General features: G+C 42.8%; 1 protein-coding gene across 1 annotated transcript in view; it reads right to left on the reverse strand.

The window, feature by feature from the left end:
• THBS3 (thrombospondin 3) overlaps positions 1 to 25,494 on the reverse strand; it is a 159,335-nt gene that overhangs the window by 84,737 nt on the left and 49,104 nt on the right. Inside the window, exons 3-10 of the mRNA XM_085638737.1 lie at positions 21,188 to 21,444; positions 16,970 to 17,072; positions 8,097 to 8,179; positions 7,227 to 7,278; positions 6,829 to 6,977; positions 5,911 to 6,051; positions 4,325 to 4,402; positions 2,142 to 2,294 (exon numbers count right to left, since the gene is read on the reverse strand). Of these exons, the coding sequence (XP_085494863.1) occupies positions 2,142 to 2,294; positions 4,325 to 4,402; positions 5,911 to 6,051; positions 6,829 to 6,977; positions 7,227 to 7,278; positions 8,097 to 8,179; positions 16,970 to 17,072; positions 21,188 to 21,444 (1,016 nt within the window). The remainder of the gene's footprint in view (positions 1 to 2,141; positions 2,295 to 4,324; positions 4,403 to 5,910; positions 6,052 to 6,828; positions 6,978 to 7,226; positions 7,279 to 8,096; positions 8,180 to 16,969; positions 17,073 to 21,187; positions 21,445 to 25,494) is intronic.

The following is a 25,494-nucleotide window of genomic DNA, read 5'->3' on the forward strand; positions in this document are numbered from 1 at the left end:
GCCCTTCTTATCATCATGAACACACTGCAGTTCAGAGCAAATAGACTAGTATTTGAAGCAACGTGTAGTATGCAGTGTGCAGCAGAGCAGCAGGCCTCCTAATAAGGCAGTGACTGGTCTATAACTGCAGCAATGTTATGTAACCGAGTAAGTAGTAACCAACGCCGGGAGCCTGGAAGGGCGGGAGCAGGTCTGGTTTTAAAATGGGCTGGTTTTGTTACTAGGGCCTATTTATTTGTGTTTTTGACCAAAATCGGCCCCCAGTAACAAAATGAATGTTACAGTGCTGCTGCCTAATGGTGTTCAAAATCTTGATTAAATCCCCTTAGGCCCTTGTGTGGCCAAAAATGTCAGTTTATCAAGTGGGATTCAATGTCGTCCCACTCCCCGAGTTCAGATATGCCATATGTTCATTCTGGCAAAGCTCTCCGGAAGGTGTGAATCTTACGTCACCCTTTTGTTTAATTCCAGCACTCTACACAGTCTTTCAGCGAGTGCAGTGTTGCCCACAGATTCTCGGTTAGTACTCTTCGCTCGATGTTATGGTAAATGCGTGCATACACACATATACCTAAATGTGTGTGTTTCACAGCTAGTGCCTCAGTGGTTCATCATCATCAACAGCTGGGTGGATTGGAAAATGCATGGTTTCTCGTTTTTTCCACCAGACAAAGAGGCATGACTGTTCCATGAAGAGAGTCAAACATTGAGACTAAGCCTGCTCGCAATTGTCTCCTAAAATAAAACAAGTGATCTGTGTGATCCTCGGAGTATTTTAACCCTCTCACTGCCCCTTTGTTTCTCAGCATGTTGACAGGGGGTTCCAGACTAGAGTGCAATTGGCATGGTTGATAGCTGGCATACCTGTGTAGTGCCAAGGGACACTGCAAAGGTGATAATATTATTTTACCTGTCTTAACATTTGCCGATGGTACAGCATTAAATAGAGCGATCTGGTGACATATCCCCTCACCGAATCCCATGTGCCGGAATATTGCAAGCATATATGTCAAATTCAGAGGATCAAATTCTTTCTGTTGTTCTACTGACTCGGCCAGGGCCTCCTGGTGCAGATGCATTTGCATAGTTCCTTCAAGAACCCCGAAACTGTGTCTGAGGCTCAGTGAGTGATTAAAACCATTCTGATGTTCATGTAACCAGTGTAACGAAGACTGCAACAATTAATATCGACATCTTGATAATATTTTGCTCCTTATCTTGTTTTCTGTATTTATCATTACAAGAGCGTCTATGAGGCACCTTCCAAAAGGTTATGCTGTGGTCTAAATTGAGATAAAATAACAGTTTCCCAGGTTGACTTTGGAAAGCCTTCCAATTACAGCACTGTTTAGGACATGATAACATACCTGCAGGCAGCGCCACTGGAATTATGCAATTGTGTGGCAGCAGCGTTTTTCACATAAGTATAGATTTACCGCATTTGCCACATAATGTATTATCTGCTTCATGATTTGCCTTTTTCAACAAAAAAAATGTCCTACCTTAATTGGTTAAAAAGTTATTAAACATGCAAGCAACAGATGTTGCTGAGTAGTTGAAGGCCCTTTGTAAAGGTTGACTGGCCACCTTTCTTTTGCTTATTGCTATATTTTTGTGTTAAACTGGTACTAATAAGGTGCAGTCAATGCCCAGGAAGTATTAACAAGTGTAAAACTGACAAAATAATGAAGTATCATAAAATGCCGCTCATTATGCTGTATAATTTGCCTTTTCTTCCTTAATAATTTACTCAACCCTGCCGCATAATTTGGCCCTTCCTTGACACAAAATTCCAGTGGCCCAGAGGAAGTGGGTGGAGCCAGTGGAGGAAGTGGGTGGAGCCGAGGAAAGTGAGCGTGGCCTCTGACAAACATTTGAGCACCTGACTGTACTTCATGTTTTTTACAAATTAAGCACAGGTTGTCGGTCACCATACCAATAGACCTGATTCAGGCAGATTGTCTCTGCTTCAATGTGTCAGTGGGGAAAATACATTCTCCAGACCTTTAAAAAAAAAAAAAAAAATGATAATTCTCCCACTTGCCTGCACTAAAATGTTGCCACGTATGGGCACGTCACCGTTCCTCTCGAGCATGCATTGCGCGTTCACGTCACACGTTTCAACAACAGTCATAACTTACCGAACAGCTCACGTCGCCGTTCCTCTCGAACACGCAGTGCGCGTTGACGTCACAGGGATTGAAGTCGGGGCTGCTGCAGGACTTCTTGGGCAGGCAGCCCACAGTCTGGTTGCCAACAAACCCGATTTTACACGGGCCGCATTTGAAGGAGCCCTGTCAGAAAAGAAGCTGTGCGTCAGGTTTGTTATTGCACATGTGAAATACGGATGGTTTCACTCACATACGCCTGTTTAATAAGGAGGTAGCTGTGCTTAAGAATATATTCAGGTGAGAAAAGAAAAGTCAGCGAGGCACAGAGGGGAAGTGGCAATGGGTAAATGCAGCATAATTTGGTAGCTCCTTGGCATTGTGAGGCAATGAGTAGCCTCGGGTGATTATGCAGATGTAGAGTGCTTGGGTCAGAACAAGGTTATTGAAGAACAGTAGTTAGTGAGATGGCTGAGGCTAACTTATGTGCAAAGAACCTTAGAAGTTTGAGCAGTGAGGTAAAAGAACAAGATGGGGTAAGAGGAGGGATCGCCTGTGGGTGGCATCAGAAACTCTGACAGTGCAACACGAGCTCATCTGAAAGCACTAGCATAGTTATCCAAGTGTAATAGCTTAGGCCCCGAGGCAGAAGTTAGGTCTGCAAGGTTGACAGTACCAACTTCACAGGACAGTCACTCTCTAATGGCAGCAGTACAGTATTGCCTTCTGAGGGTAGATGTACTGCGCCCAGACAGCAGTGGTTCTGGTACCTCGAAAAGTAGTATAGATAAATAAAGATTATCACACAACACCTGAGGGCAGCAGAATTGTGCTCCTAGGACAGTAGCAAAGAAGAGAAGTATAGGTTTCAAAGTTTAGTAGTACAGCCCCCTCCTGATAGTGCTATTCTCAAGTGCTATTTTCTACTAAGAGTAGCAGTACACCTCACAAAGGCTAGTAGTACAGGTCCCTACAGCCAGACCAGCTATGTAGGGCCCTGAAGGCAAAGGCACCAAGGATAGTAGAACAGGTCTGGAATGGAAGTAACAGAACCCTCTTAGGGCAGTATTATCGGTACGCAAGAGATTAGTATAGGGCTTTGCAGTAAGTAGTGTATGCCTCAGAGTAAGTAGAATATGCCTCTAAAGATAGTAGTGCAGGACCTTTAGGAAAGTGTCTGCTGCTGGGTTTGTCATACAGGTCTCCTTTATCACACTAGTACAAGCTCAAGTGCAGTGTCACAATCTGGCCATGGAGTACATGTACCTTATTGAACTAGTACATGCCCAAGTGAAGTAATACAAGTGCTTATTGCATTAGCAGAGGCCCAAGTGTATGGTCCGGAGCTGGGCAAGAAGTGCAGGTCCCTTACGACACTAGCGCAGGCCAAAGTGAAGTAGTACAGGTGCCTTATTGCAGTAGTAGAGACCCAAGTGCAGGGTCAGGAGCTGGGCAAGAAGTGTAGGTCCCTTACTACACTAGCGCAGGTTAAAGTGAAGTAGTACAGGTGCCTTATTGCATTAGTAGAGGCCCAACTGCAGTGTCGGGAGCTGGGCAAGAAGTGCAGGTCCCTTACGACACTAGCGCAGGCTAAAGTGAAGTAGTACAGGTGCCTTATTGCATTAGTAGAGGCCCAAGTGTAGGGTCAGGAGCTGGGTAAGATGCAAGTGTCCCAGGATAACCTAGTGCAGGTCTAAGTGTTTTGTCAGGGGCTGGGAAAGCACTGCATGCTGTGCTGTTGATGCAGAACATACGCATCACTGTGTTGTGACAGACCACACCCAACTACATGGATGTCAACTAGTTGATACCAGTTCTAGAGGCGGCAGTGGTGCCTCAGGGTATCCTTGGCTCTGTCCTTACTACTTCTGGACTCAAAGGTCAGCAAAACAATGGTAGGAACAGAAAGAATGGAGTTCCCTGTGGCAGAGTTTACTTTATTTAGGTTCCACTATGTACTATTCCCCAGCCCCTCGTAGAAAACAAGACTCCACTGTGGGACCAAGGGCGTGTAAGGAGTTAACCATCCAGTGTCTTCGATAGTCATAGAGCGTGTAATGTCACTTGCGTTACCCCCAGGATTTTGGCGGGTCAGTATCCATGCTCATGAGAGTATTGTTACTGCAGACCACAGAGTTTTTTGATGCAGCCGGTACAACTGTGTCGCTAGCGGAAAGTGCACTCACCACGGTGTTGTATATGCAGATCACACTCACCACTGTATTGGTGCAGATGGAGTTGGCATCACATCCTCCGTTGTTCCCATCATTGCACTCATCAATGTCTGTGCACCCCTGCATAAAACCAAGACCGCATAGTTCAACAACACCTCACTCCATGTAGCATGGTAAATTAACTACTCTAGTTCATATCAGCCCTTCTCCAGATTACCACACTTGACCAGAATCAGGTGTACCTCATAGACACCATACCTCCCAAATCCCCTCCTCCATGTCTTCACATGTAACAGACTTGCTTCACTCCAGAGCATGCTGCCCACTGCAAACCTGCAATATCTCTTGAAGTCGCACCTATCTCGGATAACCCCAGCACTCACAGAACCTTTCCAGAATTCCCTTTATCCCAGGCTTCCTGGAATGTCCTTATTTTAAACAACCTTAGGGTTACCTGTTTTCTCCAGCTAAGAAATATGAAGGGCTCCTTGACCTACCCCACTCTCACACACACACACACACACACACACACACACACACACCACTGTGATTCTCCACAGCCCGATACATCTTGCATACCCTGACTGTCATCTCCCTCATAAACCATAAGCACCATATGAATTTCCATCAACCCAAACATCTGTAGCACTTCTTAAATTCCCTTCACTGGTGGTAACTCCCATGTATACTCAATTTGTTTTTTATTTTTTCCTTAATGAAAATGTTGGACGCCCGCGGGCAGCAGACGCGCTTTATAAAAATCCTTCACTTCACTTCACATCTTACGGAAGGTACGGTTTGGTTACATACAGGTCAATGGGCCATGCAAACCAAGCATATTTTCAGAACCTCACACTATCTGCTATTTCAATTTTAATTTAGAGTAACCCATTTCATATGGAGTAATGAATAGCTAAGTCTTCCTCAATTAATGATAGCAGAGAAAACACACTCTGTCCCATCACCAGCTAGAGTTGTGCCCATCCATTGATTTTAGAAGACTGAATCAACGCCCATCCATACACAAGAGGCAAGTTCTATTTGAGCAAATTGAAATGGAAAAATAAACCTACTCTACATTTAAAAAATGAAATGTAAATCAGATGTAGACACGCTTGCATTTTAGATAACATTTTAATTGAGGGAACATACACTAAAGTTGGTAAGCCCCGGAAATCTCTATTACTCTATACATTTCTAGTTACACCTCCAGTATTCCCAGAATTTTCTTAGACACCTCCAGTACTTATATGAATTTAATTTCACACAAAATCACTCCATGATTTTCCCAGACACCCAGCATGCTCTCTAAATTTCCCACAACCGCTGACATTTCAACAGCTCCCATAATTTTTCTACACGTTTCAAGCACTCCTTGAATGTCATTCCCAACACCCTTCATCCCCCTTGAACTTCCCCAATAGATACAAATGGGCCTTTTCTGAATTTCCACCTTTAGGCAACTCCAGTGGTTCCATAATTTACACTGCCATGGCACCTGATGCATCCTTTTAATGCCTTCCTCCGTAGATACCTTAAGCTCTCCATGCTGTTTCTTTCCCTGGATACTTCCAGCCAACACTACATTCCCTATGCACCAGATAACCCCAGTACGTCCTGAGTTTCACCTGTTTGCTGGCTTTGGCATATTCCACTCCGACCCCAGAGACGATGTTGCCCTTATAACCACGGGGACAGGGCTCGCAGCGGAAGCCAGGTGCTGTGTTTATGCACTTGGAGCCAGAGAAGCAGGGGTTTGCATGAGAGCACTGAAAGATAAAAGTACAAACTGAAGATAACCAATTTCTGATGTAGAACAACTTGGGGAAAATTTCATTTTCCAGTTGAATTTAAGCATGAGGGAGATAAATTGTGAGAACACACATTTGTTCTAGAGAAGATTTGGGTGCGGGCGAGGATGAAGAAGAGTGGAGAATATAGACATCTCCACTCTTAGGTGAAGAATTGCAATAGAGGTGAAAAAAAGGAATGGTGCGGATACAAGAGCTCAGTGCCTTGTAGTATCCAGGGATCATCCAAATTTGATGTTATTAGAGTTCGAGGATCTTGAAGTCTGTGCGAAGCTCACTGCTTTAAGGGAATATGGACCATCTTTCCTCATCATGGGGTTGATGGTGTCAGTTTCCTCAATGGGCGAGGAGATATTAGGATCTAGAAGTGATGGCAATTTGGGAAATGGGTTGGCACCTATCTAGTCAGGGTATCCACATGGAACGCCACTGGGGATATCACATATTTTAAAGACAATACTGTTGTGTTTAATGAATCCAATAACAATTAGCAGAAAAAGAAACAGTAAAACAAGGATAAAGAAACTTGGTAAAAGATCAATTGTTAACAAAAATGTAGAACAGGATGGCTGTTTGCTACATCAGAAGTACATGCACTTCCGGTAAAGAAACAGTACAAACTTTCTCTCAATAAAAGTAACAAGAAGAAAGGTTTCTATACTTTGAGTGTACTTGTAACATTAGATAGAAACCTCTTCTGTTAGAAGTCCTTTTACTTGAAGTGAGGGCTCTTACTTCGTCAATGTCCATGCAGTGCGACCCATTGCCATGGAAGCCCGGTGGACATGGTCCGCAGCGATACCCAGGGTACTCGTAGGTTTCCATGCAGTCGACCCCTGGGAAGCAGGGGCTGGGCTTGCATCTGGAGCGATGCTCGTGGAATCCTAGAATATAAACGGTAAATACACCTGGCTGTCAAAGAAACTCTATTGCAGGGACTGAGAAAGTTAGTGTGGTGCTCAGGGGTGGAACAGCTCAAACACCTTCCAATATTGCTGTGATAACCTACACAAATTATTTTTGAAGCTTTCCAGGCCCCAAAAATGAGTGCTGATGGTCTGCATTAGCAACAACTAGTACAAATTAAGCAATGAGGTAGTAGAAGCCATGGAAATTGTCATTTTAGTACTCACCACAAGCTTGGCACTCCATAATGGTGTTCCTGATGAGCGACATCTCCTTCACCTGAAGTGGGGTAATGCACAGTCAGAAAGCAGTCGTGCAGTGGTCCAATGACGACCATCAACAGTGCAAAAACAGGAATGCAGTGTGCAGCTATGCACTCGTGAAGTGCAGCAAAGAGCACAAACTGTGGCAAAGCTGCATAAACAGTGCAATTTAAATAAGAAGTCTGTCTCAATGTTCAAATATCATTATGCTATAAACCCTTGTGTAATCAGGCCATTTAGAACATCCTCCTTAGGCAATATCTATTTATGATGTACAACACTTGTGTTAGAAGGGCTACTGAATTTCATTATGCAATGAATTCCCCCTATAATTAGGCCATTAATAAGAGGCCTCCATATGCACCATTGTGCTGTGATATACCACACTTGTGTTAGAAGGGCTACCAAATATCAGTTAATGCAAGTGTAATCTCCGAAGGCCTCTGCCTTCCTGTTTCCATTTAGGCTGCTGTTCCTTTTACATTTAGAAGGAGAGGGATTGTTGCCAGACGGCGAAGGCCAGATTTTCGACCAAGTCTCAAGAGCAGTTTCAATTTTTGAAGAACCAGGTCCCCAAGAAACCACACCCACTTAAAGACCTGCCTGCGAGTCCAAGCATGCTTAGTGCTGTTGGCCAAAATAACAGGACTGGCAGTAAGTCTCACTCCTGACATGGGGGTAAGATTTTGCCGTAAGTTTATGAGAACGTATCCAGGCAGCACAAGTACCACCACTTTTTTTCACAGCGGGAGGGAGGGATCAATGGTTATAAAGTGATGGAGCTTCAGCTGAATTCCCCCTCGCTGCAAGGAATGTGACTGACAAGCCACTCGCCTGGTCACGGATGTCTTCTCTCAGTTCGTTCATCACCTGGCCTAACATGGCCAGCTGGGTCACCAGAGCCTTGGTTTGTGCACCTGAGAGGAAGAAACAGAGAGATGTTCAAAAACCTTTCTCCTGAGCCCTGCCCACAGGCCTGATTCTTCACATCTAGGGTGACCAGATAACTCCATGCCATCAAGTCACATCTAAACCAACTTTGGCTTTTGATTTAATATACCAGTGCATTCCAGGAGTTGTAGTCTTTGTTCATTTTAATTAATCCACTTGGACCAACACACCTGATAACAATAAGTAAAAGCAAAGCCCGGAATGGAAAAGCGGTGTCCCTGTGACATGTAGGTATCTGGACACCATATTCACTAACTACCTTGCCTTCTGCAGATACATGCCTAACTTGAAGAGAGTTCTCAGGTGCGTACCCCAGTAAATGAATACTCAACCTTTCACTCGTCAGTGCTTGCTAAAATAAATATTATTAGATTGAATGCTAGCTAGATCCAGGATGAATTTCAATTACAGTTGAGTAATCGTATTAATTTTAGTAATTCCGCGTTACTCTTTGATGCAGAATTACAGATAATAACATGATTACTCTTGCTTGCGCGAGAAGCCGTTCACGCTCTATTCATGTTCTGCTGCATTTAGCACTATTTCTTAGCGCAAAATGCTTCCTCGCGTACCTTTTGGATGCAAGGGTGCATTGAGCACTGAGAAAATAGAGATAAATGCCAGGAGTATGTTGGGGGAAATCCTACCCCAAGAGCACATTTAGTACTATTTCTTAGCGGTAAATGCGTTCTTGTGCCCAATTTGGAGGTGGGAGGCCTTTTGTGCTGCGAAAAAACTGGTAAATGGCACTGCTAAATGGCAGGAGGAAGCTGGGGGAAAATCGTACCCCAAGAGCACATTTAGTGGCTCCTCGCACCCGCTATTCGTGTTCTGTTGCATTCAGCCCCATTCTTAGCATAAAATGCATGCTCGCACCCATTTTGGACGCAAAGGGGGCATTTTTGTGCTAAGAAAAGGTGCTCAATGCAGAATTACACTGGTGTAATTATGCATAATCTTACGGAATTCTTGGGTAATTCCATGTGATTACACTACACTGAATAACGTGAATTACGCCCACTCCTAATAGTAATACCCATTACTAATAATAAGGATTGACAAATGACTACGTGTCGGTGGGACACAATGTTGGAAGTCCATGGCTTTGTGGGAGATGTAGCCTTCCAATGTTTGAGTTGAAGACATGTGACTAATGTACCAGACAGCAGTGATCTGTTAAAAGAAAGCTAATTATCAAAATATTAAAGTCTTTAGAATAGTGACCATAATTTTCTGTTACGAATTAATCTAATACCAGAACTAAAATAAATAGTTGCTGAATACATGCTTTGAACATATTATTATACTGTATTCATAACCTGTCTTTTGATGCTTCCCATTTTTTAAAATCCATATTCTGTTTTATGATGCTTAACGTTTATTTTTAATCCATATTCTGTTCCCCAACTTTATTTTCCGTCTACGGCTTATCATGTAATGTAATACTGATTGCTTGCAGTCACGGTATGAAATGGAGAGTCTGTAAGAATTGCTCTAGGAATTATGCGAATATAATGCCCCCTCTTTTAGGGAGACAGTTTTGTTTGCGGTATCGCTACTATATTGTGTGGATTGGGTCTACCTTTATTTTCTAGTTTTACTGCTGCAAATATCGTTACTCACTATTTTTAAAAGGCGTATCTGTTGTAGTTCGAAGGAAGGGTCTTCGTACAGGAGTGTGGAGCCACTCAGGCAGGAAGGAATGTCTTTATTTCATGTTAGTCCCTTAGGTCACAGCAGATAGATCGTGTCAAAGCCCCATCCTCCCTCCAACTGTCCTTACCTCCTGGCTTCCTCTCCACACCACGCACCACCGTTCTATTACCCCACTCACTCTCATCATTCCAGAAACCAGATCAGACATACAGGGAATTTGGGCACACTGGATACTACAGTATCAATACTCGCCTTTTTGTTGTTATTAGATACTCTTTTTGATTGCAAGATTGGTTTTTATTGCTGGACTACCATTACTTCCTATTTTTCGATCCCAACATCAATATCTCCCCTTGCTTTGATTACTGGTATTTCATAGTACGTCTGTACTGTTGAGAATATCATTACTCTTGCTAGAGATACATATTCTTCTTTTCGATTGTAGCGACTATACTTCCTACTTTTTGGGAGCAAAGATCCTTCACATTTCTTTACCTGGTATTGTCACTACTCTCTGTTCTTTCTTCCTGGGAATATAGTTACTTCAATTTGTATTGCTAGAATATCACTTCTCTTCTACTTCTTTGTAACTGTGAATGTATACCCTTACAACGCATGCAAATACATCGCATGCCATTACAACACAGCTGTTACAACGACCGCGTTGTTGGATCGCATACCATTACATCGCAAGTCATTACTATCACTTGCTGTAGGGGGCGCGCTGTACTTAGGAATAGTATTACTTACTATTCCTACTCCAGTTCCTGCAACAGTAGGGAAGGTGTTGGATTCTAAATCTAATGCCAGTGCACCCCCTACAGCAAGTCGTAGTAATGACTTGCGATGTAAAGGTATGCGTGGTAACAAGGCGGTCGCTGTAACGACTGCGTTGTAATGGTACTGTATTGTGGAGACAGCGTTGTAAACGCTTTTTCCTGTAACTGTAGCACTAGCTAAGGATCTTAACATCCTTTCTGGTAGTATCATTGCTCCCTAACTTTTTCTGTGAGTATCAGTCCACAGTATTATTATGTTGATACTGTGGTTACTCCCTAAAAGTGTTAGTTCTAATTTAGGCAGAAAACGAGTGGCATTCCACTTACCTGGAGTCCAGTTGACTATCAACTGGCGAGAGGGTTGCAATTACGGGGAACCCTCGATCCGTGCGTGTTACGCCATAGAAGAAAAATTTCTTCTATGGCGTAACACGCACGGATCGAGGGTTCCCCGTAAGCTTCACAAAGATTGATGGAAGAGAAAGCTTAAACCTGAAAATTCATCCATTCAAAGTCTTCCAGACTGTCATCGGAATTGCAACCCTCTCGCCAGTTGATAGATATACAACAGAGACACAACATTAGGCTGACAAGTGTTTTACAGATTGATTCTCCATACTTTCAAGTCTTTCCTGTGCTCATTCAGTGACAGAGAGCGTATGGTCCTGATGAGAATCCCCACAACCTGAGGGATTCGAAACGCGTAGACCCTTCTTCGCTTTGGGCTAATCATTCTCTAGACATTTGAATGCAATATTTTCCATTTATTCCAATTGTTCTAGATGGCCTTCTTTCTAAACTGTAATTGATTGTCACAAAAAAATGTCCATTATGTATGATTGAGAAGGATGTCTGTTTTGTTGTGTGATTGACTTGAGTATGGTAGTAGTTGTGTCGTTTCTATATGTTAATGTAATGTAAATATCAATGGTGTACTGTTTTTTTCTACCTTTTGAAATGTCACAATTGTCTTAATGAAACCGTGCAATCTAATGAGTTAATCAAGTACTGAAATTAATTTTGATTAAAACCAACGGAAAAAGTGGTTGAGAGTGAAACTGTTTCTTTCAGTTCATGGTTAAAATTGTTTTCTGAATTCAGTGCAGCACTGGCACTACTTCTGTTTTGTTGACTCTAACTTTAAAAGCGCCTTCCCCTACTCCCACAGCACTCACGGCACAATGGCAAACCTTTTTTTTATTTTTATTTATTACTTTTTAGAATACCGCGGCGTCCGCTTCAGGGATACCGCATGTTTTCACCTTTTTATTTTTATTTTTTAAATTTGCATGCTGAGCGTGGCGCCCGCAAAAGGGACACCGCGCTCTGTTTCTTTTCTTGTTACTGTATTGGTGAGCGCACCACCCGCTTCGCGGACACCGCGCTCTAGGTCTTGGTCTTGCTTTTGCTAAAGTTTGACCTATTGGGATTGTATATGATAATGCCCTTTCATATTATAAAAGGCATTGCCATTTACAATGCCAATATCTCAAAATCTCGCTATTGCAAGTCCTATTGATTTGTAAAATGCTTGTTATCCCTACCAAGAGTTCACAAGAGGATTTCTGCCAGGAGTATATACATTCACTACTGCATATTTCTCTCGCCATAAGCACGGCAAAATCCGCAGCAGAAAATCTCATTCAGTGGATGGGAAGTGTACATGTCAAGGCCTGTTTTGTTTCGAAAGTTTAGGAGCACTCAAAAAACATGCACATCTGTGGGAATTCTCCTGTGCCTATCTTTCTCCTTTACACCATGGAAATGGTCAGACATTTACCACATCCAAGTGCTGGAGTAAGCCTGGGTAAAAGTGGAACAGATCAACCCCAGATTTAGTGGAGGTGTGTTGGAAGGACTTTCTCTACGGGGGAAAATGTTTTCCACAGGGAAAAAAGTGCATTTGCACAGGAGGCTCCAGTCTCCACGTTCAGGGTCCTTCACCATTGCGAGTTCTGCACAGGAGAAATAAGAAAATGTCACATAACATTCCACGATGCAAGCCTAAAAACCTGCGCCTGGTGCAGGATTCTAGACTTACTTCTGGGAATGTTTGTGAATTGGAAAAAAAAATGGAAAAGTATGCTCAGGAGATGCATAAATCGCCACCCATACTTTTCCGTTTAATTTATTGTGAATAAAACCCTAGGAATCTGGTTGCACTGGAAACTGCTCACAGAACCGCAAACACACGTGTACGTCTCACTTTCTAGCTTAAAGCAGACGTCGTATCTGCTGATCTCACTTTTAGGTCAGGCGAAGAGAATGTAAAGTATTTTGGATTCTTTAGGGAAACCACGCTCATCGGCAGAAAACTCAGACCTCTGTGGTCTGGAGAGAAGCCCTGGCAATCTATGTGCAAAACCCACAAAGAGCAGGCGAAGAGTTTAGGAAAAAATGTCAGCCAAGAAAAAGCGCATATTGTAAAAACTCTACTACAAAAACTCACCCAACCCACTTCACTTTCATTAAACAACCAACAGCCCCTGATCACACATTAAAGTGTAAGGAAATATGCTATGATTTGCTACACCGCAGAATATTTATATAGCACTTGTTCCACCATTTCCAGGTGCCTCATGGCGATGTTTGGTGTTGGTGTCCTGGTGAAGGTTTGTGCAAAAACTGAGGTTGCTCAGGTTGAGCGGCCTCAAATTATGTCTGTGTATTCTAAGAATGTATTAAAACTAGTCTAGATAACTTGTCTTGATCTGGGAATATTTATGACCGTAGGCAAACAAACTGCAAGAGGACTGGAAAAGAGAAACAGGGCTTTTTGGAAGAAGAGGGAACACCTTTAATGGAGGAGTAGGAACTTGGGACTTTGAGCTAGGTAAAGTACTATTTAGAACCAGTGAACGATTAGACTACCCCAACTGAGCTAGACAACCCATGTATCCACACGTCTAAATAAAAGATGTGGCCACTCGATTAATATGCCTACTCTAGGCTCAACCAGTGAACAATTTTGCATGCACTGGTAGCTTCACCACGGCACCCCAAACATTACCGCCCACAAATGCACAGGAAAGCCAGGGGCCAGTGAGACCCAAAGCAATGAGCTACACTTACACCGTTGAACAGTGGTTCCAAAGTTCTACACACACATTATGATACAAACTGCAGAGACAAACCCAAAATATTTCAAACCTTAATGGGATTGCACGACTAGTCGCAAGACACTGCACCCAATGGATCAAGGCAGCTGTCGGATTTGATGGTCATTCCAAATTGTGAGTTTGTTTTTAAGTGGGATTTTGTTTTTGAAAAAAAATGAATGACGCCCACGCCGTGGGTGTTTTCTCTCAGGAAGTAGGGGTTATTCATTATTTTTTTCTGCCCCTTACCGCCAGGTATTTCCTGCCAGTGAGAAACAGAAAAAAAGGAAATCACATCATCCACCCTAAATAAAGAGCGCAGAGTAATGCTCTTCCTCCGCTTTCCTCTACTCTGTTGGGCCATTGAAGGGTGCTTTCCGTCGAAAAAGCCACCAAGGGCTCTGTTGACAAAGCTTAGAGTTTGCCCTTCTCTAAATGAGCAAGGCGGTCTGAGAGTTTGTTGTACTCTGTCATATTTGTGACGGAGTACCCTGTCCACAAACCTGTAAAACATCTACTATGTGTACATGGAAAACCCTACACTCATTCAAGACCATACCTACTAGCAATGTTCACGTGTTTGCTCGCATGAAGTACAGCCCCACAGGCAATCCCTCAACTGCAGACAATATGTGCACCAAAGCACTTGGAGATCAAGTAATTGGTTCACATGAACTATGCACAAAACACATCACTTTACATATTGGTAACCTCTGTTGAACTGTGGTGTGGGATCCCTAGAGCAAATGTCTCAGTTAAAAAAAAAAATGTCTCTGTTGATCTAGTAGGAATTCTTCATCCTTCAGATATATTTTTTACAGCCACTCAGACTGAACAATTATAAAAAATAGCACCTTTTTAGAATTTTACTTGTACTCCATGCTTAATTGGAGCCGGTGGGTTCCGGTGCTTGGCACCGGCACTTAATTGCCTGAACCTGCACTTATGACAGCTGCCACATGGTGGCGCTGTTTGTGTAATGTAAAGCTGAGCACAAAAACAGTTGTTTGTTAATTCAGTATACATTAACAACAACTAATACCTGCCACCCAAGTCATTCTTAAAGCGTTGGCGGCCTCAAACATTCTGAATTGTCACACTTCGGTGTGATAGTTAGTAGTTGTGTAAGTACAGTGGCAATGTGTTGTGCAAACTGCAGTGGCCTCCTGACGATGGCCCAGCATTTATTTATTTTTTACAAATCAAGCACTGCTTGTACTCTTGCTCGTGTTGGATTTTGGACTACCCTAACTAACTACAGGACCACACTGTAGCCTTGCCCAGGAAGATGTACGTGTTTGTGCTGATTACGAAAATGCACGCATCCGCCCTCTCTTCATTTAACACAAAACACATTAACATCTTTTAATGATAGATAGAGTTGTGAATGGTGCGTCCCAGGAGCTACGTTGAAGACATTGAAAATCAGCGACATGTATTCGAATCCTATATTGTCCAGTCAATCAATGATAGATTAAGTTGGGGAGAATTCTTGGATAGTACTCTTTATGGCAAGCCATCTTTACCCACTGCTGTGCAAATGATCTCTACAATTGGGGACTAAATACAACGAAGAGCAAATTGAAAATATAGCCTCTCTCGCAAAAGTTACGTATAATAGCAATAAAACTCTCCAAATACACAATATGAACAATGAGAAATTATAACCGATAAGTTCTAAACCTATTTAAGATATTAGCCCAATGTAGTCAACTCGGCACATATTCCACTGTCTGCAACCCAAGGCTGACTAGCTTGGGGTAGTAGTTTAGGATAACTTTGAGAAATAATAGGCATTGTGGTCTGAATCAAACCAATCAAATCCGCCGAGGATTCTATCAGTTCCAACAGGCCTGTTTTGGTATATCGAAGAGCAACTCCACAGCCACAATGGATCATTAGGTAAGGAAATGTTTGTTTTAACTAAGCAATTTTGGGGAAATCACTTTATCTCCCTTTGCACTGGTTGGTTTCTATGCCATAAAGTTCGAACACCTAGAGGTGACTCAGTTCACAGTACACACCAGTGGTTCTTAACGTTTTGTCTTCGTGGACCCCCACTGAATCACTGCTGGAAGTCCAAGACCCCACCAAAGCAACTTCTTGGATTTGAGCATGAAAACAATTAAAAATGCAGAAACAAGTATACCTCTAACAAATACACAAAGTATGGCATTTTATATTTAATTCAAAAACAACAAATAAGCAAAAATCGAAATTTTTATCAGAAGGTTGGAGTATTTCAAAATGTAGTTTTATTTTTAAAAAGATGAAGAGATACGTTGGATGCTTGTATATCATTTTGACTTTCTTGCTCCAATTGTATGCTGACTTTTTGCCTGAATATACCATTGCTTTAATTGAGGACTCCAATCGCCTATCCTGTATTCCTCTTGTTGTATTTGTGCTGCTCCCACAAATCAAGATAAGCATGCCAACCTAATTTGAAGTTCCTTCACATGTACACAGCATTTTACATTTTTTAAATTTTTACTTTGACTCTTTTATGTATTTATACTTTATTAATCTGCTAATATTATTTAGTTTTCTAAACAGTTGTGTTCTTCCTGAGAAGGCATTGTGGAAGAACCACTGCACTACATGATACAATTTAATCACCATCTAATAATAAAGAGTAAATTAATCTTCGTAGATTATTTAAGAGATGTTGTCTTGCATATCATCAAGAGCCCCACTCATCTTCAAGCCCTAAATCTGCTCACCAAGCCTGGTGGCTGATTAAGCCCTGGAAGGAGTGTGACATCAATTTAAACTTGATGCATCTTTAAAAGCAAGACACTCTTAACAGTGGAGAAACACTCAAAATCTAAAACTTTAAGGGTCAAAATATTTTCAATCACTGCTATCCTTGGCGCTTAGCTGTACCCCATTACCACAGTGCTCATGGCAAATAATGTTGGGGGTGTGCATTAGAAATAATTGCCCAGTCTTTTCTTAAAGTCCACTATACTGAGACTTAGCCAAAAACGTAAAAGTTCCAGTTTTTCTAAATAAGTTAACTGAGGGAGATAAACCGCTTTGACGAGGAATATGCACCATGCTCAAGTGGTGACACTAAGAGAATAACTTGGGCATCTGGTTCTATAATTGATAACTTAAACACAGGCCAACATGCCAACAGCTAGTAGACGTCATTGGCTGTTCAGTCCATTCCTCTGTTACATCTGCTCAGTAGTTGCTGGTGCAGATCATATGTAATTACCTGTATTTTGAATGGATTCGTCATCTTGAAACGGACATTCACTTAGGGCTCCCACTCTAGCCATTGACCCACCAAGTACCAACTTCATCGACTCCATGGAGCCCTGGTAAAGGAAAAATGACAAACCTACATGAGGGCTTCGAATACAACAAACTCCAAATGGATGCACTCATTTGTATATAACTCAGGTAATGATAGTGAAGAATGTTCAAACTAAATAATACAGTGATGAAGTAGTGATGTCAAAGAACCATACAAAAGAAAAATGCTATGTACTTTGCGTTGACAATTATGAAAATAAAATGTTTTGAATACCAAAATTAACAAAATCCACAACAAATGCCCTAAATCTACTATTAACACTATCCTAACCACTACAACTACCCAATCTCTAAACTTGATCTTTAAAATATCCCTAAGCCCTAAGAAGACTTAACTCTGCCACCTACACAAACCACAACTATGACCCTTATCCTAAACCTAAAGTTAACTATAACCATAACTGCAACCAGAGCCTTGGTCACATCCCTAACCACAGACACTGCATTCAACATAAACCTAAGCATTAAAAAATCTCAATGGTAACCCTTTTCAAACTACCACATAAACCCTCACCTGAACCTTGGGGAAACAACCTTTACAACGCAGTCATTACAACGCAACATCCTTTACATCGCATGTCATTACAACGCAGACATTACATCGCATGTCACTACAACGCATACCATTATAACGCATAGTACCCCTACACTGTCCAACACTTACCCTACTGTTGCACTCACTGGAGTTAGAATAGTAATTTTTACCCCTACACTATCCAACACTTACCCTACTGTTGCACTCACTGGAGTTAGAATAGTCATTTTTACCCCTACACTATCCAATACTTACCCTACTGTTGCACTCACTGGAGTTAGAATAGTCATTTTTACCCCTACACTATCCAACACTTACCCTACTGTTGCACTCACTGGAGTTAGAATAGTAATTTTTACCCCTACACTATCCAACACTTACCTTAAATGCAATGTAATGGTATGCATTGTAATGATATGCGTTGTAATGGTATAATGCGATGTAATGGAATGTGTTGTAAATGTAGTTCCTAAAAATGCGTTGTAATGGCATGGGATGTAAAATAATGCGCTGTAATGGATGTTGCGATGTAAAAACTGCGCTGTAAAGGCCTGCGTTGTAAATGTTTGAGTTATAACATCATACATTTGAACCTTGACCTTAAACATGACCCTAGGCTATTTTATTTCATACTAACTAGATTAAGCCTACCCCCGAATAACACTGCTTTTAGCACCAAACCAAACCACAAACCTGCAAATTAACATGACTGCGACTAAATAACACTGCTTCTAACACCAAACCACAAACCTACAGAGTAATCCGCAGCTCCAGCAACCACAAAATCCTAATCCTAAATGGTAGACTAAAAATTTTTACGCCCCACAACTATATTAGCACGTTGATGCTTACACCAGATGCACTAGCACTTTATAGAAATTCCAAAATTGAACATCTCTCAAACTGTAAACCCAAGGCAAACCACAACCCTACCCGTAATTTCATCTGACCCAAACTGGACTTGTAACCACTACAGTTAGACTACGGAGACCTTTAACCCTATTAAGGCTACACAAATTTGAAATCAATAAAAAACGAAACAATATATGATATACAGTAAAATGGATGCTCAGGTTTATTAACCTCTTCTATGCCCATGACGAGATAGTCTCGTCATGGAGCGCGGTTGCGCTGTGCCCATGACGAGACTATCTCGTCATGGACCCCGCCTGCTAATGAAAGGCCCGGCACAGGAGGGGGAAAGGGCGGGGCACTCAAGGGGTTAAAGGTAAACCATTAGAATGCACCTCAATATATTTTCTTAATCCAGCTTTCTATGTTCATATTCTTCTTGTTCACATTATGATTGCTCATGGAGGTCTGCAAACCTGTCTTGACGAGGACACCCTTAAAAGCAACACTGATGAATGCAGCGCATGATGTGAACTATGTCTGACTAAACTAACTTTGCTTGACAGGTAGGCTATTCTCAAGATTCATAATAAGTAAATACAGTTTTGCTTTGTTTTAATTCTGGGACCTGTAATTACAAACTGCTGGGGTTCTTTGGCCCTCGTCACCAGCCGGTTGGACTACGGAAATGCCCTATACGCAGGAACCACAGCAAAACTTCAGAACAGACTCGAGCGCATTCAGAACGCATCTGCACGCCTCATCCTGGACATCCCCCGACACAGCCACATAACCGCCCACCTGAGAGACCTGCACTGGCTGCCCGTCAACAAAAGAATCACATTAAGGCTCCTCACCCATGCACACAAAGCACTCCACAACCCCGGACCCGAATACCTCAACAGACGCCTCACGTTCTACACTCCAACCCGCCAGCTCTGCTCCGCCACCCTCGCCCTCGCCGCCATCCCACGGATCCGCAGAACCACCACCGGAGGAAGATCGTTCTCCTACTTGCCCGCCAAGACATGAAACTCCCTCCCCGCCCACCTACGTCTGACCCAGGACCACATCACCTTCAGGAGACACCTCAAGACCTGGCTGTTCGAGCAGTAGCAGCACCGCCCCCCCCCCTCCCCCCAGCTCCTTGAGACCCTCACGGGTGAGTAGCGCGCTCTATAAATTTCTTGTATGATTGGTTTGGTTTTCTTTTCCTCTCTCTATTTTCCCTGAGATAGAGAAGAGACAGACAAACAAGCACAATGCTTACACTATTCACAAAGTCTTAAATCAGTTTTTACTTAGCAGCAAAATGTCATTTTTTCAGTCAATTTAGAGTGCTCTGAGACACTTTTAGGAAACTGAAAAATAAAAAATTGTTAAAGAAATCAGAAAAGCAGACAGATGCAGCAACCAGGGAGGGTACTGTGAATCAAGGGATGAAAGTAAGGAGAGGACAGAGAACCTAATTGACAGTGCAAGCAGATGCACCAAAGTTTATAAAGACCATAGAAAGATGCATCGCATGAACAGGCAATGTAGATAAACAATCCTCTAACCTACTGCTGCCTCCTGAAAGCATACATAGGCCAACTGGAAGTTGTGGTATCTCTACAGGAAATCCTACCCCCACTATTACAAGTTTACAAGGCTTGTAGTCAAGAAGTACTCCTTCATTTCTACCTAAAAATTCCATCCATCTGCTGAAGGTTCCAGAAGTTACAAAGAATATGCTGTAAAGAGCTTGGTAATTCCAGGACCAGCATGCCACTTATCATTCTGGGCTTGTAAAGTCATAACTTCCCTGAACGGAAGAGGAAATACTGGCTCGCTCTAAATGCAGTTCTGACCCGGAACTGTGCCGCCTGGAATGGGCAACTAAAAATGTGCCCTTTAGTCTCTGGAGTTACCACGCTTTTTCGACATTTTTCTGAAATTTGCGTTTTACAGGCCTTTTGACATTCTGTTTTTTTGCTGTCTACCATTTGTAGAAATGGTGTTTTCAAAAAACTTGTTTTACGTTTTTAATTTCCAATGGGAGCTTTATCACTAACGTCCCCAAGTGAATGCATGCCATCAAAGACATGCCGTTTTAGTTCTGGGCCTTTATTTAACAATCTAATACATTTTGAGAGCTTTAGGTCCGATTATGTTTAAATTAAACCACTGACCTAATATTTTATCCCAAAGGCGACATCTTTTAGTGTAATATGAAGGGAAAATGATGCCCACCATGACATGGAGTTATCCATCAGCTCAGGGGGGTTTTCCACGCTGAACCCACTAAAAGGGGATACAACAACAGTGCAATGTACAGTATATGAGATGAGTATAACATGTGCTATTGGAAGGTTTATGATCGCAGTAAAAAAAGGGTTTTATGTGTTTAAAGATCAGTAATTTTTAGGTAATTTATGATGACAGGTTTCTGTTTGTGTTGTGACGACATGAAGATGGTGCATACTTTAAGGTACCTTGACTTTTACAAGATTTTACATAATGTATTATTTTTTTGTAATTTTATGTAGGTTATTTAAGCAAATGTATTTATAAAAAATTGAGATGTTTTATATATGTTATGTGTTTAAAGACCATTTATTTGACTGACTGAGATGAGGTCCCTTTAATGTCATCTACAAGTGCATTATACACAAGAAGCAAATGCAGCTAGACCTCCGAATTCTTCTGAGTCGCACCAGCCAGAGGCGCAATAGGCAACACGGCACTCACTTGCATTCTGAGGTACGCCTTGTGCCCTGTGCGGATCTCCATGTTCTCCAGCTCAGTCTGAGGAATGGGCATGAGCACTGGGAGACCCACGCTTGAGTCCACCTGCTTACAGTCCACGTACAGCTCCAGAGAGGCCGTGTCACCCCGCAGGCCGCTCATGCGCAGGATCACCATGTGGCTTCTGCCGTCCGCCACATTGGCATTCTGGAGGCTGACTGAGTGCAGCTTGGAGTCTTCACGCATGTAGCGCACGAGTACTGCAAAACAAAGAAAATATGGCAGCCTGGGTCCTTCACACAAGGACACAACTTGGGTTAGCATTTTGTTGAAGGGAGGGAGGGAAGCCTGCTCCCTGGGGGAGGAGTTTTCACAGTACCATTATGAATAGAACATTGGATGGGTGAAGGCAGCAACTCCCTCGTGATGCACAAAGAGCTACAGTATCTATGATGATTGCTATTGATTTCCTCATTTACAACGGAGAGTGGTCTTTATTTCCTGGATAGACAGTTACTTTGTAGTCTTCTTAAGGCTACTTTTTTGACACGTTCCTTATGAAATAAATGTCCTTAATGCTGCATTAATAAAGTGCAAGAGTAGCTTTATGTAGGCAAAGCCTAGTAATACAACTGATTAAGTATTTATTCAGCTGCACTAAAATAATTATATTTCTAAATGGGCAGTGCTGGAAATTTTAATTTACACTGTACTATCTACCAAACTGAAGTTAGTGAAAATGATTAATGTTCAATATGGACATAAGTGAAGTCTTATGTTTCCATTTAATCCTGAGGATGAACGTTTATTTTCACTACTGATGTCAAGGTAAAAATAGATTTGAAACCATAATAAAAAGGCCTGGATTATACACTATTTGTGAATAATTCCACTGATTTAATTTTTGTCAAACTTAGGTTTATTAGCATTGCTGTTGGGCATTCACTTCGTACATTAGAGCAAAGAGAGTTGCAAGATCAGCAGTACAAAGTATTATAACATGAAAAATAGTGAGGGTAAACTCGCTTAGGCAAACATATACCAGCCTTCCTGTATGAGAACTATATAATGTCCAGTACAGTGTCCAGTATTGTTCAGGCCTAGGATACCCCCATTGTGGGGATGCGACCAGATAACCCGTCTTTCTTTTGCGACTGGCTTGTTGGCCTGCCCTTCCAACCGGGAAGGTCCCCCACTAAGAACTCAAATATAGAAAAAAGGAAAGGAAAACCCCAAAAAGAAAAAAGAGAGAGAGAAAAACACCAAGAAAAAACTACCCCCCTCCCAGCAACAAGGTAAGTGGCAGCAGCTCTAACTATACAGAATTTTTCACCGCCTGGTCATCTGTAGGTGTTTAAAATTGGAAGAGATGCATGTCCCTGAGTGAAGGTGGACAAACTGCCAGTGGCAAGCCCTGTGCGAGAAAAGCAACCAGTGGACCCTACTTATGTTCAAAGCTTTTATAATCATCACAGAAGATATCTGACATTCTCTCAAGACACAGTAATTTCCAAAGGCACGAGTGCCAAAGTGAAAGAGTGGGGGCTGACTTCCTCTTCCAGGCAGCCGCGATCGTCACTTTCGCAGCTCCTATGCACATCCACATGATAGCTTTATCTGCTTTGGTTTGATGCTTAAGGGAAGGATCACGGATGCCCAAGAGAACCCCCTCCAGAGTAGTCGGTATGGGGTAGCCCAGTATGGTCTTAATTTGCGCTAGGATTTCCTCCCAAAATTGTCTTATGGTGGGACAATCCCACCAGATGTGCTGAAAATCCCAGAGCAAACCTCATCCCCCTCCAGCACTTGTCTGACGTGTTCGGGAAGATGCGTTTGAGTTTGGCGGCATATAGGTACCAGTCCATTAGTGTTTTCAAATGTGCTTCACGAAGTTCTAGCGAGTGATTAAATTTTGTGATGTCGGACCATAGAGCTTTCCACTCTGCGTCCAGTATTTCTCTTTGTATCACCCCCTCCCACATTGACATATATCGAGGATGCGCTGAGTGTGTGGAGGAGAGCAGATAGTTGTATAGGAAGGAAATCACCCCCTTCATGGAACCCACCGTCCTCACGAATTTTTCAAATCCCGTTTTCACCCTTGTAGCGGCCTCATGAATGGAAGGAGAGAGAGCCCAATGACGAAGTTGGAGGTAGTGAAAGTGTTTGTCATGGTTTAGATGGAAGTCTCTTCTACAACTATCGAATGTGAGGATATCGTAATTGTGAAATAAAATGATCTAACATTAGGCAACCTCCCTCTCACCATGCGTCAAAGGGGCCTTCTCGTATGGCCGGGGGAAAGGCCGGATTAAAATGGATGGGCGTATATGGCGAGGGGAACGTAGTCCACTGGTCATTCCCCATAACCGAGTCCCACACTTTCAAGGTGGTGCGGGTGGGGGTGCTAATATATGCATTTGCTGGCCTCTCTTTCTTGGATTTCCATATTAAGTCCCATATTGTCCTCCCCGCAATAGATCTATCCATATGCAGCCGGTGTTTCTCTAACTCTCTCTTAAACCACTCTGTCACTATACGCATCTGAGCAGCTTTGTAGTATAGGCCTAAATCAGGCAGTCCCACTCCTCCCTCCGCTCTGGGGCGTCGTAGTAGTGTGAACGAAAAACGTGCCCTTCCTCCTTGCTATATGAACCGGGTGAACAAGGATTTAATCTTAGGGAGGAATTTCGTGTCCAGGTCAATGGGTAGCGTCTGAAAGAGAGAAAGCGGTTTGGGGAGGACCGTAATTTTGATCACGGGAATTCGACCAAGCCAGGAGATGAACATAGGCTTCCAAAGCTTAAGGTCATTTTGGATTTGGAGAAGAGCAGTCGGGAAATTAGCCTTATAGAGACCTTCCACCCGCGGTGTCAACTGAATCTCCAAATATTGAAGAGAGCGATCAGTCCATTGGAGCAGGGAGTGTGACCGCAGCTCGCTGGCTTCGGCCTCTGGGACCATAAGGTTGAGTATAAGGGATTTATCGAGGTTTATCTTGAAGCCCGCTACTGCCTCATACTTGATCAGCTCAGATTGTAGTGCGGGAAGTGATATTGAGGGTTCTGCGAGGGACAGGAGCACATCATCTGCAAAACGAGAGATTTTATGAGTGTCACCCCCAAAGGGTATCCCCATAATCGGAAGGGGGATGGGAGCACACTGCTAACTCCCAGCACAGTTCGCCCCTTTGCATCCTGGTACATGCAGTTCAATTTAAATGCTTACTTGAAATATTTGCAGAGTGTCTCACCAAAGTTGGTGCAGGTTAGTGCTGTTAATCTCTAGACACGTGTGTTTCTGGATTTCATCCTTCTTCAGTAGAGATAAAGCAAAATTCTTCTGGGGTTTACTGAGAAAGCTGCCACAATCCTCTCAGGTCTCTGTACCTCTCCCTGGCGCACAGGTGCCTCCCATGAGCTCGTCAGCCCAGTGGCTCAAGGGAGCCTTTTTGAAACAGAAGGGGGATGGTAGCACACTGCTACCTCCCAGCACAGTTCGCCCCTTTGCATCCTGGTACATGCAGTTCAATTTAAATGCTTACTTGAAATATTTGCAGAGTGTCTCACCAAAGTTGGTGCACGTTAGTGCTGTTAATCTCTAGACACATGTGTTTCTGGATTTCATCCTTCTTCAGTAGAGATAAAACGAAATTCTTCTGGGGTTTGCTGAAAAAGCTGCCACAATCCTCTCGGGTCTCTGTACCTCTCCCTGGCGCACAGGTGCCTCCCATGAGCTCGTCAGCCCAGTGGCTCAAGGGAGCCTTTTTGAAACAGAAGGGGGATGGGAGCACACTGCTACCTCCCAGCACAGTTCGCCCCTTTGCATCCTGGCACATGCAGTTCAATTTAAATGCTTACTTGAAATATTTGCAGAGTGTCTCACCAAAGTTGGTGCAGGTTAGTGCTGTTAATCTCTAGACACATGTGTTTCTGGATTTCATCCTTCTTCAGTAGAGATAAAACGAAATTCTTCTGGGGTTTGCTGAGAAAGCTGCCACAATCCTCTCAGGTCTCTGTACCTCTCCCTGGCGCACAGGTGCCTCCCATGAGCTCGTCAGCCCAGTGGCTCAAGGGAGCCTTTTTGAAACAGAAGGGGGATGGGAGCACACTGCTACCTCCCAGCACAGTTCGCCCCTTTGCATCCTGGTACATGCAGTTCAATTTAAATGCTTACTTGAAATATTTGCAGAGTGTCTCACCAAAGTTGGTGCAGGTTAGTGCTGTTAATCTCTAGACACATGTGTTTCTGGATTTCATCCTTCTTCAGTAGAGATAAAACGAAATTCTTCTGGGGTTTGCTGAGAAAGC

This window comes from Triturus cristatus, chromosome 12 (genome assembly GCF_964204655.1).
Source record: "Triturus cristatus chromosome 12, aTriCri1.1, whole genome shotgun sequence".
NCBI lineage: Eukaryota > Metazoa > Chordata > Amphibia > Caudata > Salamandridae > Triturus > Triturus cristatus.